The following is a 14,370-nucleotide window of genomic DNA, read 5'->3' as shown; positions in this document are numbered from 1 at the left end:
CCTCGGCCTGGTTCTTCTGGATCTCTCATTCTACTCAACACAGACATAAGGAGAGTGTACGTCTTTACCTTACACTCTAACACTGAGCACTGAGGTGTGTTCTATATATATAAGAATAGCCTGTGTCATCTCTTATGAACTGCTTTGTTCAGTTAATGCTTTTTTGAAGTTGTTATTTTTCCTGTGCACGTGACCGCTCTGGGCAGGCTGTAATAATTACATGTTTCTGTAGTGTTTTGATGATAGAGAAAGAGACAGTTTGTTTTACTTTTTTGCATGTGAATAACCCATTTCTGATGCTTACTCTGCTCTTTCACCCCTGGCTGACCCCATAGGCAGGCTTCTGTCAGACAGCTGTCACTGAATCTGACAGCTCACTGTCTGGGGAGTGAGGAGGGAAGGAGGAAGGAAGCGTTCATGAAAGTGACTGTACTTTGAACAGGATGCACTTGCTCTATAGATAGCACAGTGAGACACGCAGTGTAATGCAAGATACATGATTCACACATAGTGTCTTGAAAAGAATGTGCTCTCTGTACTGAAAAAAGAGGAATACCCACTCATCCACACTGACACACTGTTCAGCTTTTAACATGATGAAATCACACAGGCTCTTACACAAATCTTATTGCTTTAGTATGTCAGCGATGCTGTTTTGTCACAAGATCACAGGCAGGCTTTATCCTGTAGTACCTTATATTTTAACTGCTGAAGTGCTGGAAAACTGTTGCTGTTTACTATGGCAAACCTCAAGGTCTTTACCATAAAGCAAAACAAAAAGTGGACTGGGGCCATTTTGCTTTCACAATGCACAAATTAGTCAGACCACCATGTTTACATATGCACAGAAAACCATAACTCAGAGGTCTGAGTTCAGTTCATACACTTAATTGGTCCAAGTGTGAAAATGTCCGTAGATAGTACAGTGAGACATACACTGTAATGCAAGGTACATGATCCGTGCATATCTATCTATGTTGTAAAGAATGCACATACTGTACTAAAAAAAAAGAAAAAGGCCCGCTCATCCGCACTGTTCATTCTTGGTGTTACATTTGAACCACTATCTTACTTTGCACATGAAAGAGAGACTAAGGCCCAATCCCATTTCTTATTTTTACCCCTACCCCTTGTTTTTGAGTGTCAGCTTGCCCCTTGGAACTGAGAAGAGGTAGTGGTTGAAATCCTCCCCAATGAAATGGGACAACCCTCAAATAAAAGAGAACATTACTTCATTAACAGGCTATTAGCGATGCTCTGTAGGCAACCCTGCCAGTCTGCAGAATATAACTGCTGCACCATTTAAGGTGGAATGAAAAATTAAGCTGTCTATCTCATGAGACATCAGCATACTGCTAGCATTTTTTTATGCTTGTTGTGATAAAAAGGACCATAATACATTGAAACGATGTTAAACTTAGATAACACAGTAATTATCGTAATTTTTAATAGAGAAAATACTCACATTTGTGGGTTTCTTTGGTCGCTTGCACAGCCATCTTGCCAGTTTTTCATTTTTTTCTCATAACACTCCGTTTGGGGTGTGCCTCTATAAAACCTCTATTTGGAGGGCCATGTAGCCCTAACACTTCACCCTAGCCCTCTATCTCAACAAGAATCGGGACACCCTACCCCTAGGGGTGAACACACAGAACATAGGGGTAAGGGCTAAGTGGTAGGGGCAAGTGGAATAGGATTGGGCCTAAAGATGTCAAACCTGAAAAAGGCCTGCTGTAACAGAACTGAGAATATTCCTATTGAAAATCACGTTCCGTTTCTGGGTACTTGTGTACCCAGTGTCTTACTCTGCTGCAGGTCATAATATATTTGTACAACTGTTGAAGAACAGCTTCTTTAAGTGAGTAAAGTATTAGTTCATGTTTCTTTCAGTTTTCACACTTGGATTTATTTGAGCAAAGATGAAGCAGTGCTAAAGTGGAGGTCTGGAGTCTCAGTCGCTGTCACTTGGCAAGGCCGTAAATAATTCCCTCCAACATAGCCTGAACCCTGTTACGCACTGTGTGGGTGTGTGTGTGTTAATATATACACACACATATATAAATGTCTATATGTGTGCATATTTTGTGCTCGAGTATGTGCTTGGGGCCTGCAGGCTATAGTTAATCAGCCGTAATAAGAGGCAGCCTCAGGACTGTGGACTTCGGAGTCTTGCTTTGCTAAACCTGTCTCTTTCCTAACATGACTACTTATAAAAGCACAGCAGGAAGGAAAGCAAGTATGCCACCTGACTCACACGAACAGTCTGGTGAAGTCTGTAGTAGTGTGGCCCAGTGCTGGAAAGACATGGTTGTTTCACTGACACCAGCTCATCCCTGCTGACAAAAATAAATCTCCTGATTCTGTTCTATCTGAACATTGTCTAAAAGGATTTGTGGGGTTTAGAGGTATTACAATTCTAAAAATGCTTTGTTAGTTTTCACTTCAGTTCTCAGATTGCTGGAATTTGTCTGTATCAGAGCAAAATGTGTATTTACCGCAATATTTAAGGTACATCATTTTAAACTACTCAAGATGCTGAGGTGGAGCTACCCAGCGTTTTGCAGTACAGAGCAGACCGTGACCCCACTCTCAGTCAGAAAACTAAAGGCAGAGGAGTATGTTTTTACATTGATCACAGGTGGTGCAGAGAGACAACTTTTTTGGCCAGAACATGCTCTCCTGAACTGGAAATTCTTATTATCAGTTGGAAGCTATTCTACTCACCTGCAAATTTAACACCATAATTCTGATCCTGATGTTCCCCCCCCCCCATTGGTACCAAGCCAACTTGGCACAACAACACCTGGCTGACCAGATTATTGAGGTTTAACAGGAACAGTCAAATTGTCTTACCTACGTAAAAAACACACCAATCTGAGTGTTGAACTACCATAATATAAACAAAAGATCAGCTGTCCCATCAGAGAAGACAAAACACTTTACCACTGCTACAGCACCCTTAAGGACTCATACCAGGCAACCTCCTGTGACCCATTTGGAAACTCCTACCATTCCCTCATCTATCTCATCCCCTTGTAAAGGTAAAAGCTTAAAACCATAAAGCCTGAGGTGAAATCAGTGAGTATCCTGATGCCATCCTGATGGGTCTGAGGGAATGTGTGTACTCCACCAGACTTCTTCAGATCTTCAAATAACAACCTGGATGACTATGCAGATTCAGTCACCTTTACCATAAGCTTTTCTGAAGAGACTTGTATCCCATCAAAGACTATCTACATGTACAACAATGACGAACCCTCATTCTCCAAATAGCTCAGGAAACGTTGCACAGCCAAGGCAAAGGCTTATATGTGTGGTGACTCCTATAAGCTTCTTATAGCAAAGTAAGCCCTTAACAAAGCAGTCAAAATTGCCAACCACAAATACAAAAGAACTGGAGGAACAGTTTTCCGCAAACAACTGCTCCACCATCTGGACTCAGAATCATAAACCACTAAAGCATCAAATGTAGAAGCAAAGCCCTCTGCTCCCACACCAGCACATCAGCTTTCTCTCAAGATTTGAAATATAAGAGGCATCCCGCCCGTCCAGTTGCCATAACATCTGTAGTCATGAAGTGTTTTGAGAGACTTTAAATACAGAACCTCAAGTCATGATGCCCTTCGGGACCCTGTGCCATTTGCCTATAGAGCTAACAGGTCAGTAGATGATGCCATTTATTGGGCTCCACATTGCATCATGCAACACCTGGATGGAATAATGACAGGTGCTGTCATGATGTGGAGTTGACAACCTGGAGTTAACCACTGCATATGCTGCAGTGAAAGATGCGATGTGCAGAGAAAATAATTGACAACCAAGTGTCACCTCCATAACTTCTTTCTCCAGACCATGATCCTTCTGAATAAAGGACCCTTCTTATATTCCTCTTTAAACTGCTGCACATACACTTTATTACATAAGTTACACATGTTGTAATGTGTATAACCACTGTATATCCCATGACATAATTCTTCTGAATAAGAACCTTTTTCACTTTAGTGAGTGCATAGTCTGTGTATGTATGGCCAAACGATTTCTGTTTATAATCAGAAAAGGAAAAACAGGAAAACAATTCTGTCTTTGATTTTGTCTTTTCAATGTAAGAATGAAAAAAAGTCAGGCGCATTTTTGATTATGGATGTGTCCTGAATTTACATTTTAACAGGTTGACTCAGACACTGAATTGAATATAAAAAAGACACAAGAAAATGCTTGTTTTTTGATCATACCAACAACATCAGGAACAAGACTTAAGCTCGAATTCTCTTTTTCTCCTTCTCTACAGGCGGGTTTCCTGTTTGCAAATGTTACTGGGTACACAAGCAGACTTTGTCCGGTCACATGATTTTAATACAAGATTAGTCAACTGTTGTGAACGTAGATTTTGTGTTGTTTTTAAATTCTTGTTGACTCAATAAAATGCGATTTCCAAGTTGGATATGTTTGTCTTGCATTTGCATATTAAGATAACATTGTGTAAAATGTTCACAGTAGTTGACTATCAGTATTGGCTAATATAAGGTCTCTACGAACACTCCCCTAAGTTTGCCATTCACTAAATGTTTAGTTAATAGAATCTATCCAAATCACAAAAACCTTTCTAGCTTGATGACATTTCATGCAACCTACCTGGTTTAGCTGCTTATTGAGCTTGTCTATCCTCTCCTTATTCGACTGTATCAGGAGCATGGTGGTAACGTTAGTGTCATTAAGCTAACTTACTCATCACCTAACTAGTTAGTGTTAGCAAACAGAAAAGTACTGGTGTTCTGATAAACTGTGCTACTTTGTCAAAAAGTCCTACTTTAGCACATATTTTTAAGAAATCTACCTTAAACTGTAGCTAGGATATTTTAGATATTTCAATAGCCTAAATCACCTGAAGCTAATGTCAGCTTCTTATGCGCCAGCTTCTTGTTTGAATTGTCCCATTCCACCTTAAATGGTGCAGCAGTTAGATACATTCTGGTGAATTGTTTGCAACACTTGTGCTATACAGTAATCATTGACTCTATGCCATTATTTTAATTTATAGTCCTTTCTTTTTCCTCTGGTCACAGTTATCATTAAGTATTTTTCAAAAATCTGTATAACAGGGGTTCCCAATGTTAGTCCTGGCAACCCCATGCTCCTGAGTTGAATTAGGAGTGCTATAAGAGAAAAGCACAAAAAATGTGCATAGTGTGGGCTCGTCAGTGCTGCGATTTGGAACCCCACATGAATCGCAACATGCTGATCAGACAAATAGTTTATTTCAGTGTATCTGAGTGACCAATAAAGAGCAAGAAACTTTTTTGTTATTGAATGTTGATTCAGGCCATTGGATATGTGACAGTATTGTTACTATAACTGCAGGTGTGCTTTTCACCTAGTTTTTATTTCCTAGTTTTGCATTGCTATATGTAAGCTTTGGCTTCCTGACATTGGTCTCCCCTACTTGTCAGAACAAATTTGCACCCATGTCTGGTTTAAACATACTCACCTCTGATGAACCCGTAGACACTGATGTGGGTCCAGTGGCTGTGCCAGAATGGTAAGCTGGCTGTGTGGATGGAGTGAGTTTGAGTGTGATGGAGAAAAATGTGTAAGATCAGTGATGTCAAAAGCACCTCTACTGTCAGGTTCCTCTATATTTTGTCTCAGAAAAAAAAAATCTTCTTTACCCACTTCTCACTTCTACCCATCTCGAGAGTTTAGCTTCTGTTGGCTGTATGTGAATGGCTAACTGTGCTGGCAGTGGAAGATGAATGAGTGTATTTCCTTCTGGGACTGACAAGGGTAAGCAGCAGTCTTTCTGACAATGATGTTGCCTCATCTCCCCATCCATCTCACTCTCTGTTAGTGCTAATGCTGCTGTAGAGGAAATGTTAAATGGGCATTATTACTCTCGGGCTCAGATTTCTGTGATGTTCTCATTGTGCTATAAATCATACAGCTTATATTTCGATGACGGGGCTCTGTCACATGCATACGACCTCCTGGGGGAAAAAATATGAATAAATAAACCTTTCTAAGACTTGAGAGCTGTGGAAAGACTGTGAAAAGGTGCATGTTACTTCCAATCAGCAAAGCTGTTCACACTCAATTGTCTGCAGTTAACACTTTCATGCTAGTAATGATTAGATAAATGATTAGATGAAGCTGTCTTTTTTTCAGTTTACTCACCTACAGTCATGCAGTGTGGCATGAACAAGCTAAACGACAAAAAGATACTATAAGGTACAGAGAGATACTGTACCCCCTGAGAATACCATTATCAGTCATTATTAGTCAGATGTGCTTACATATCTCCTGTCTTTCTTTCTTATTCTTTCAGGTCAAAGCGGCCCTCAGTATCCATAACAGAGTGTATGTTTGAGTTACCCCACTTCATGGTGCAAGCTACACATCCACAGATGTTGCTTCTAAACTATGTGTGGCAGAGCTGGACCCATAGCACGGGAAGTGGTGCTGGTCCCACCACCAGTGACACACTCATCAATGAGGTCTACAGATCGCAAGGTAGCGGCCCACTTAACACATACATTGACTAATCTCTTAGTTTCACTTCCTCACTCTCTTTGTCTTATCAAATTTTTTCTGTTTATCTATTTTTCAGCATTTTTATATTTTATATTTTCATTATTCATCTCATTAAGATCCAATCACAGACTTTTGTGGTAGACATTTCCTTGAACTAGCCTTCAAAACATGCTTAGTATTAACATTAAAATTTCAGATTTAAGAAATTTTTCACTCAACTGATCATACATTTAGATCCTCTTTCCTGCTTTATGCGTGCTATGTGACGGAGTAGGGAGTCGGTACTCCAAAGGAAACTAGAAAAAAACAAACAACTGTGCTTGCAGACATTTTGTTTGGTTTGTAACATTTGTCTAGGCTATTGGTATTGTAACAATCAAAACGCTCATATAAGCTCATACTGCCTGGTCCCATTGTGTTTATAGTTTGTAGTCCTAGATTTCGACACACAATTTTAACCCTCCTCCTGTCTTTCCACAGCAAGAAAACTCAAGCCCCTAGGTAGTCGAGTGATTTTATTTTTGATGGCAAAAGCTCATTTTGCCTTACGTTTTGCAGCGGTTTTACACCCAAATGAACTACCTTTGTATACGTAGGCTGCTCTGCGTCAGCTCTGCCAACTCAGGCAGAAATAGAACAGGTCAGCGTTCAGTCACTTTCACTGCTATGTAAAGTTTTATAGTGCGCTTTTTCAGCTTCGTTACTGCAGCTTGTTACTGCTCTAGAGTTGTGCCAGTGGTTGCTAATTACTACCAGATCAAGTGAAGAGCCATAAACAGGCTGTGCCTCTTAGCCTGTGCAGAACTCTCATATAGCCCTGCACTTAGCGTACTTTAAGCTCACACTTAGCCCTCACTGAGACCTTGTTTAGACACTAGTACGAGCCCAATTCAAAATCAAGCCAAATCAGCAGTCATTTTGCTGCTCATACATCAGTCAGCCTTCAGTTTTTGCACAGCATATCACTCCACTTTCACATTCCACTTTCTCCATTAAGACTTAATGGGCAAATAGTACAATAGGGAGAGAGACAGATTCCTGCTATGAAACAGTGATGTTTCTCTTGCTAGTAGCAAACAGTCCTTTGGAGAGCTCTGAATTTTCCAGCTTATTAGGATTGTGCTGTTGGTCATTTCATCACCACATGCCCACCCTGTGTCTGCCTTTCTACCACTGTATGGCCACCAAATTATTAAAGCCCTCTCCCGTGGAGTGAGGTCAGCTATTCTTTTCACACCACCCCCTTGGCTTGGATATGATAAGAATAACAATATTGAGAGATGTTTACATATCTGGGCTTCAATTTAGAATTTTAGGAAAAGAACCCAAACAAATCTGACACACCACTCCCCTGGGTAACCTGTGTGTGTGTGTTGCGTTTAATGTATACATACAAATAAGTAGTATATAATAGGTATAGTGTGCATGTAAAATAATCAAATGTGCAGAGAGAAAAACAGTAGCAGTTAGCTTATGTGCCTTTTCTCTGCACACAAAAAGTTATAAGTGGATGATGGTCTTTATAACATTTAATATTTCTGCACAGCATGCACACTAACCATATTTGCACAATATGCTTACACACAAGCTCTACATACTAAGCCTCCTGATACTTACATATTAGCTTAACAAACTAACCCCACTCCAGGCTATACTCTGGTCTTACACACGATCAACCTACATGTTAGCTCTACATGTCCAAATGTTAATGATTCTTATGCATTACCCAACTGCAGTGTAAACTCAAACCCTGCTGCACACTTACCACATTACACGCCGATCCCTGCCACAGTTCTCAGACTTTGCTGCCACCCAAATCTAAAGTTGGTGTGTGGAGAATGTGGAGTGACATCTAGCTCTGAGCAGCTGTAGACTGATGAGTGTTGTTGGATTGTTGCCCTGTTGGGCCCCTCACACACTCATTTGCGCAGACTGCTGTACAGATTTTCCACTGAACTGCTTCCAAAGCTCCTGTGCCACCACCGGCAGTGCTGCAAGCTTCAATCTATCCAGCAGACCTCCGTGGAAGAGAGCCTTCATGTGGAACTTAAACTCTTCCAGCTTTCTCTTGTCCACCATTCCTGTCTCACTTCTGGAGGTGTTTCATATTGTAGCATGGCTGATAACACAATCAGTGTGTTTGACACTTGCTGTCCTGCCTGGGGAAAGATGCATTTCATGCTTTCCAGTGGAGAATTATTCCTAAAAGGAGAGGAATAGGTCGCTGAAGTTACATGTTAGCATAAGGCCTAAAGAAAGGACTGTATTTGAACAAAAGTTTTGTTGTTTTTTTTTATTTGTGTTTTTTTTTTGTTTTTTTTTTTTGTTTTTTACAAATGAGATCAATCTGAAAGTACTAATTGTGACATCATAAGAGAGTATGGGACAGAATTCATATTTGTGAACATACAGTACATACAGGCACATACTGTGAGTTTCTCAGCAATGCTTGTTAGGTTTTTAGCATTACGATTTGAACTAATCAGTCTTTCCTCTAGACAGTAATTTAAGGCTCTATAATTTGAGGCTTAGTCCACTGAGGTCTCTGGATGTTTGCTGCACGAGAGGGAAGAGTTCAGCTCTAGTGGGTCTGTGGCGGCTACTTGGTGGAAAAACTTCCAAACATCTCCACAGTATGGCAGCCACAGAAATCTTGGGCTTCTGATGGTTATCATACACCATTCTGAGGTTTACCCCAGCTCACTGAACTCATTTCAGAGACCCCAGCCAGCCACCAGGTTTAACTCAATTTCAAAAATAAAGTGCCTATTTTGGCAAGGCAAGTTTATTTGTATAGCACCTTTTATACATAGTGACAATTCAAAGTGCTTTACACAAACAAAAAAAATAAAAGCATTAAATAATACAGTTTATAACGTTCCTTAGATGTAACACCTCAGAAAGGCTTTTGCAAGGGTGGTCACAAAGACATAAGAGGTCCATGTGAAGTAAGAAATATATCATGCTTAAGTCCTTTGCAGCCCCCCAAAGTGAGGAAGACCACCAAATGTTATCGCTTTCACCCATTGAATGGCAGCCATTACGGAACAAAAATCTTATATTACTTCAAAGTAATACCAACCTCTAAGCTGTTAATCAATCCTTGGGATATTCGTGATAGCAAACTTTTTTGGACTGAGTTAGAATATTTTCCTTTAGTAATACGATTGTTTTTGTTCAGGATTTTTTTGGGCGATTTGGTCATACTGGCACACAGTAGATCTGTCCCTTTGTAGTTGGTATTAAGCACAGAGCTACTATGACTTAAACACTAAATCCATCCACTTACAACAGGAACTAAAGTCAAGCAGTGCTCCTCTCTCTTAGGTAAGCTACAAGGTTCTAAATGTATTTTTCAAATACACAGATTATAGATTAGTTCACTTGTAGGCTTGTCTCATAAGCTAGGTGACAGAATTTTATGGTTGTAGTGACAAATATTTTCTCAGTTAAGTACAGTTAAATTCAGTATTAATTTTAATTGAAATCTGAAACAACTCTTCCACCAGATCTGCTCCTTCAGTCCTATCAGTCTGCTTCAGCTTTTTTCTCTCCCTCTTTTCCCTGTTTAATAATACATTTTATAAAACTCAGATTTACAAGAACTCAAAGGAATAATGAGAGGTCAGTTAATTTTTTTTGTTTTAACTGTTAAAAACCTCATCTGACTACCCTTTGACAGAGCTGTAGCCCCTTAATTTCCATCCACATGTTGAGGAATTGAGGGACATAAAATTATGATCAACACTGTGTGACATTTTCACTGACATTAACTTGCTGTAAACAAGAATATATGGCAAATACTGTTGTCATGGTTTCTAAATACTGAAAAGCCATATAAAAACAAATAATATAAAGAACTGTCAATGATGTTATTTTTGTCACTGTCCCTCATTCTCACACTCACATTAGTTGACTTGTCTAACAAGTAAATGATGGTGTTTGCCTAACCTCTCTTTGCTTCTTTGCCTCACGTAAACCCAGCTAGCTAACAAACAATTGAGTAAAAACCTGATAGCCAGCTATACTGACTATGATTTGTCACAATCCATGTTGTAGGTAAGTATCTTCACTCTGTAACTGCTTACTGCTTTATTCTGTATATCGTAGATTTTGAACAAGATCTAAATAACTCACTTTATTTTAGTGAGTTTTTAGCCAAAATCCTGTCTTAAGCTTCAGCCATTGCTGATTTATGTTAATTTGCAGAGTGAATAAAACCAGAAACCCTCCCCCAGGTTTGATATGATTGCTTGCAACTTACCAGGTCTGATATGATTGACTTACAACTTACAAGGTATGATTGGCTGAGCCGAATGTTGGACTTTTCACATTATGTAGTACATTTTTGGTAGCACAGCAGAGGCAGCGCTGCAAAAGAGCAGCAGCAGTGTCTCCCCCAGGTCATGCCCTGCTCTCACAGTATTAGAGGTGTGGACTCGAGTCATATGACTTGGATTTGAGTCCAGCTCGAGTGACAAATTTAGTGATTTGAGACTCAACGAAATCAAAAAAGATTTGCATCCCTGCTTTGAGTCGAACACCTGTGGCACATACTTTGACTCGGATTTGAGCCTCATGACTCAGAAAGACTCGAGACTCAAAGTGGAAAAAACCTGGAGAGGCGTCTGATTGCAGATGGGACACAGCCTGCTATTTTTCATGTGAATCGATTTGTTTCCTGCCGTAAATCTGATACACAGCAACGTCATCTAATGTCTGTTACTGTGCTTTTGCTTCGTTTATTTTATTTCGGGAGACAAGTGACTCGTTAAGTTCGCTTCCAAAAGCTGGAAACAAGCAAAGCATCAATAGGAATCATATTAAACTCATACTGGAGAAGCTTACCAGGTGAAATGACCGTTTTCCTCATGGTAGCAAAACAAAAGAAACACAGCTCTCTCTGTTTGACAGATTTTAAAAGCTTCTGCAGTTAATACAAGCGCAACATTCACTACACAGCTGAAATTAACTTTTTATTCACCAGTTTCATGTTTGAATTTGCTATTCCACCTTAATTGGTGCAGCAGTTAGGTACCAGAATGCAACTGCTGCACATTTAAGGCAAATAAGAAGTCAACTTCAGCTTCAAACATTCACAATTTTGCTGTCTTTTCTGTAAACTTGGTTCGGCTCTGTCATTTTGGTTTTTGTTGTCATCTAAAATGAATTCAAACTAGCAGTTGTTTTGAGTTTGCCGACCTAGTTTTAGGGCTGAGTTAGTTTTTATTTTAATACTATGTTCCCAAAAATCATCAAAAAAATATTATCTTCAAATATAGTATTTTTTTAAGATCGATAGTACATGGAAAATTCTTTTCATGTGTAGTTGCACTACTCTTTGTGCATGCCATTATATCTGTCATTGTTATCTGTATACAGAGATAAATAAAATAGATTTTATTTGGAAGGGTAAAAAAAGGTCAACAAAAGACCATATTACTGTTACCATCATTTTTGGTGTTCAGTGTTGAAATAGCTTTAAATTAGTTGAAGAATGCACACTATTTAGAACTCGAAGATTAGGACTTTGGACTTGTTTTGAAACTTGCCTGTATTGACGTGGGACTTGAGACTTGCCTGTACTGACTCAGGGCTTGAATTGAGACTCCACTGTCTTGACTTGGGACTTGATTGTCAAGTCTTAAGACTTACTTGCAACTTAACGACTTGTTCTCACCTCTGCACAGCATATTGTGAAGTTGGAGATGTGATGGCATGGTTAAATAATGAAGAATAAATGAGAACAAACTATAGATAATTTGAACTAGTAATGTGCATTTATACGGGAAGAGGGAGAAGGGGTAAATGACTAAAGCCTCCCTAAATTTGGCCTGGCAACATCCATGCTGATACTGCCTCACACTGCCTGCTGGCCTTATGTACACACCAAGTCAGACCATGACCATTTGTGTGAAAAAGAGAGAAGAGGTTTAACATACTGCCTAGATATTGTTGTACAAGGAACTCTGATAGCTGATAGCTTTATTGCCTCAATGGTGTATTGTTTTTTGATTTTGATGATTTCTGTGAGAACAGAGCCAGATTTATTTAATCGTAGCAGATGTATTAATATCTACTCATAAAATGTTTCTTTAAGACACTGATGCAGGCACAGATGGTGCAGGCCTCCTCTACACAAACTGAAGAAATGTGTGTGAGGGAGTTGCTCTGCTCTCTGGGTGTCCTGGATCCTACGTAATTAAGCAGCAGTGTCTTTAGTGGCTGCCCATGACATGGCTTTTAAATTGCTGAGATGACACCAAGATCTTTCTGTAATAAAAAGCTGCAGACAACTCATTAGAAAAGATGTATGTGCTGCTGTCTGATCCTTTCAAAGTTCGCCAGCAGTGGGATTCCTCATTGATTGGTTTTGCCCTCTAATTTTCCTTCGAGGTAACATCTGACTTAAAGTGTAGCAGACTCACTGTAGCACTGTGAAGACCATCTTACTGGACAGCTTCAGGAAGCACTGCTAGGGAATGCTGGAAGACTGGGTTGCTAAACTGATTTGTTTTATAAATCAAAAAAAGGAAGTGTGTCTGTTTTTACATCTAAACCACAGAATCATGTAGACATTTATACAGATCCATTCCAAATTTCAGTATATTGAATGTAAAAAGTAGTAAACATATGAAGACGATATAAAATTTATAGCGCAGACAGTATAAAGATAAATTGATTACCCTGAAGGAATAAAATGCATCCCCTCCCTTTGCTGTTTCAACTCCATATACATTGTGAAAGTGATTACTATATAGGCCTGTACCATTTTTACAATGCACTGGTGCTGACTTTCATGTCATACACGTTAGGTATGTACATGCAGTAATTGTCCTTGTGTAGTTTTTGATGGTTATATGACACTGTATAATTGTGAGGTGAGAGGGGTATGCAGTGGCTGGGGGAACCTCTGGACCAAAGTGCTGTGAAGATTAGCGTTTACCCTTATATAACGCTCTGAATTCACTTCATGAAAGCATTGCTAATTAGCTGATGAACTGAATCAGGTGTGTGTAATGAGGCAGTGTGCTGAAGTCTGCAGAGCTTTGGCCCGCGACGACTGGAGCCTGACACATGCTATACACACACACACACACACACACACACACACACACACACACACACACACACACACAAAACCATGTTTCTGCTGGTCATGCTGTCTGTCAGAGGGGGGCTGTTTCAGACCAGGCTGTTTGATATATGAGCTGTGAAATATTTTTAGCATGACGGCTGTACGACCGGCAGAGTGAGAGTGAGTCTCTGAAGGAGGTAGTGGCCCTATGTCCAGATGCCATTCAGCTGGAGCAGATGGAGTGCAGGTTATGTGTGCATGTATGTGTAAGCACAGGCAGTGTGGTTTCTAAGGGGCTTAAGAACAGCTCAGACCAGCCTGCCTGTCCAGGTTTTCATTAAACACACCTTTGGCTTGTAAGTGGATTTATATATATATATACATATATATATATATATATATATATATATATATATATATATATATATATATATATATATATATAATAATTGGATTTAATTGAGCTGCTCTGTGTTTCCACTCAGACTTTGGAAGGGTTTGGACATAAGCATAGCTATCACTGCAGGCATGAGAACTTGGGTGTGTGTGCGTGTGCATGTGTGTTTGTGTGGATTTGCTGGAATGTCCCTCAGTCTGTCGCCAGATTGACATGAGTGTAGAATAGCAATCATCGCAATGACAACTAAAAGTGGAGAAAAAACGGTGTGTGATTCCAGTGTAACCTTCTGAAATTTGAGGACTCATGGCAGTGATGAAGGCGGAGTAAGAGCAGGAATTTTCTGAGCTCAGCCTCTTAGTCCTCATAC

General features: G+C 39.7%; 1 protein-coding gene across 12 annotated transcripts in view; it reads left to right on the top strand.

Annotated features, from left to right (window-relative positions):
* LOC118800430 (vacuolar protein sorting-associated protein 13B-like) overlaps nucleotides 1-14,370 on the top strand; it is a 402,625-nt gene that overhangs the window by 61,312 nt on the left and 326,943 nt on the right. For 11 of the 12 annotated variants that reach the window (XR_005006236.1, XM_036560640.1, XM_036560641.1 and 8 more), the window contains exon 17: nucleotides 6,320-6,504. Coding sequence is in view for 11 of the 12 variants with exons in the window: in XM_036560640.1 (XP_036416533.1) it covers nucleotides 6,320-6,504 (185 nt within the window). In the remaining variant the exon portion in view is untranslated. Of the gene's footprint in view, nucleotides 1-335; nucleotides 1,116-6,319; nucleotides 6,505-14,370 lie in introns of those variants that run through there. The other variant, XM_036560651.1, reaches the window with a different exon arrangement.

This window comes from Colossoma macropomum, unplaced genomic scaffold, assembly GCF_904425465.1.
Source record: "Colossoma macropomum unplaced genomic scaffold, Colossoma_macropomum, whole genome shotgun sequence".
NCBI classification, from domain to species: domain Eukaryota; kingdom Metazoa; phylum Chordata; class Actinopteri; order Characiformes; family Serrasalmidae; genus Colossoma; species Colossoma macropomum.
The sequence above is the reverse complement of the archived record's forward strand: the minus strand, read 5'-3'. Positions and strand labels throughout refer to the sequence as shown.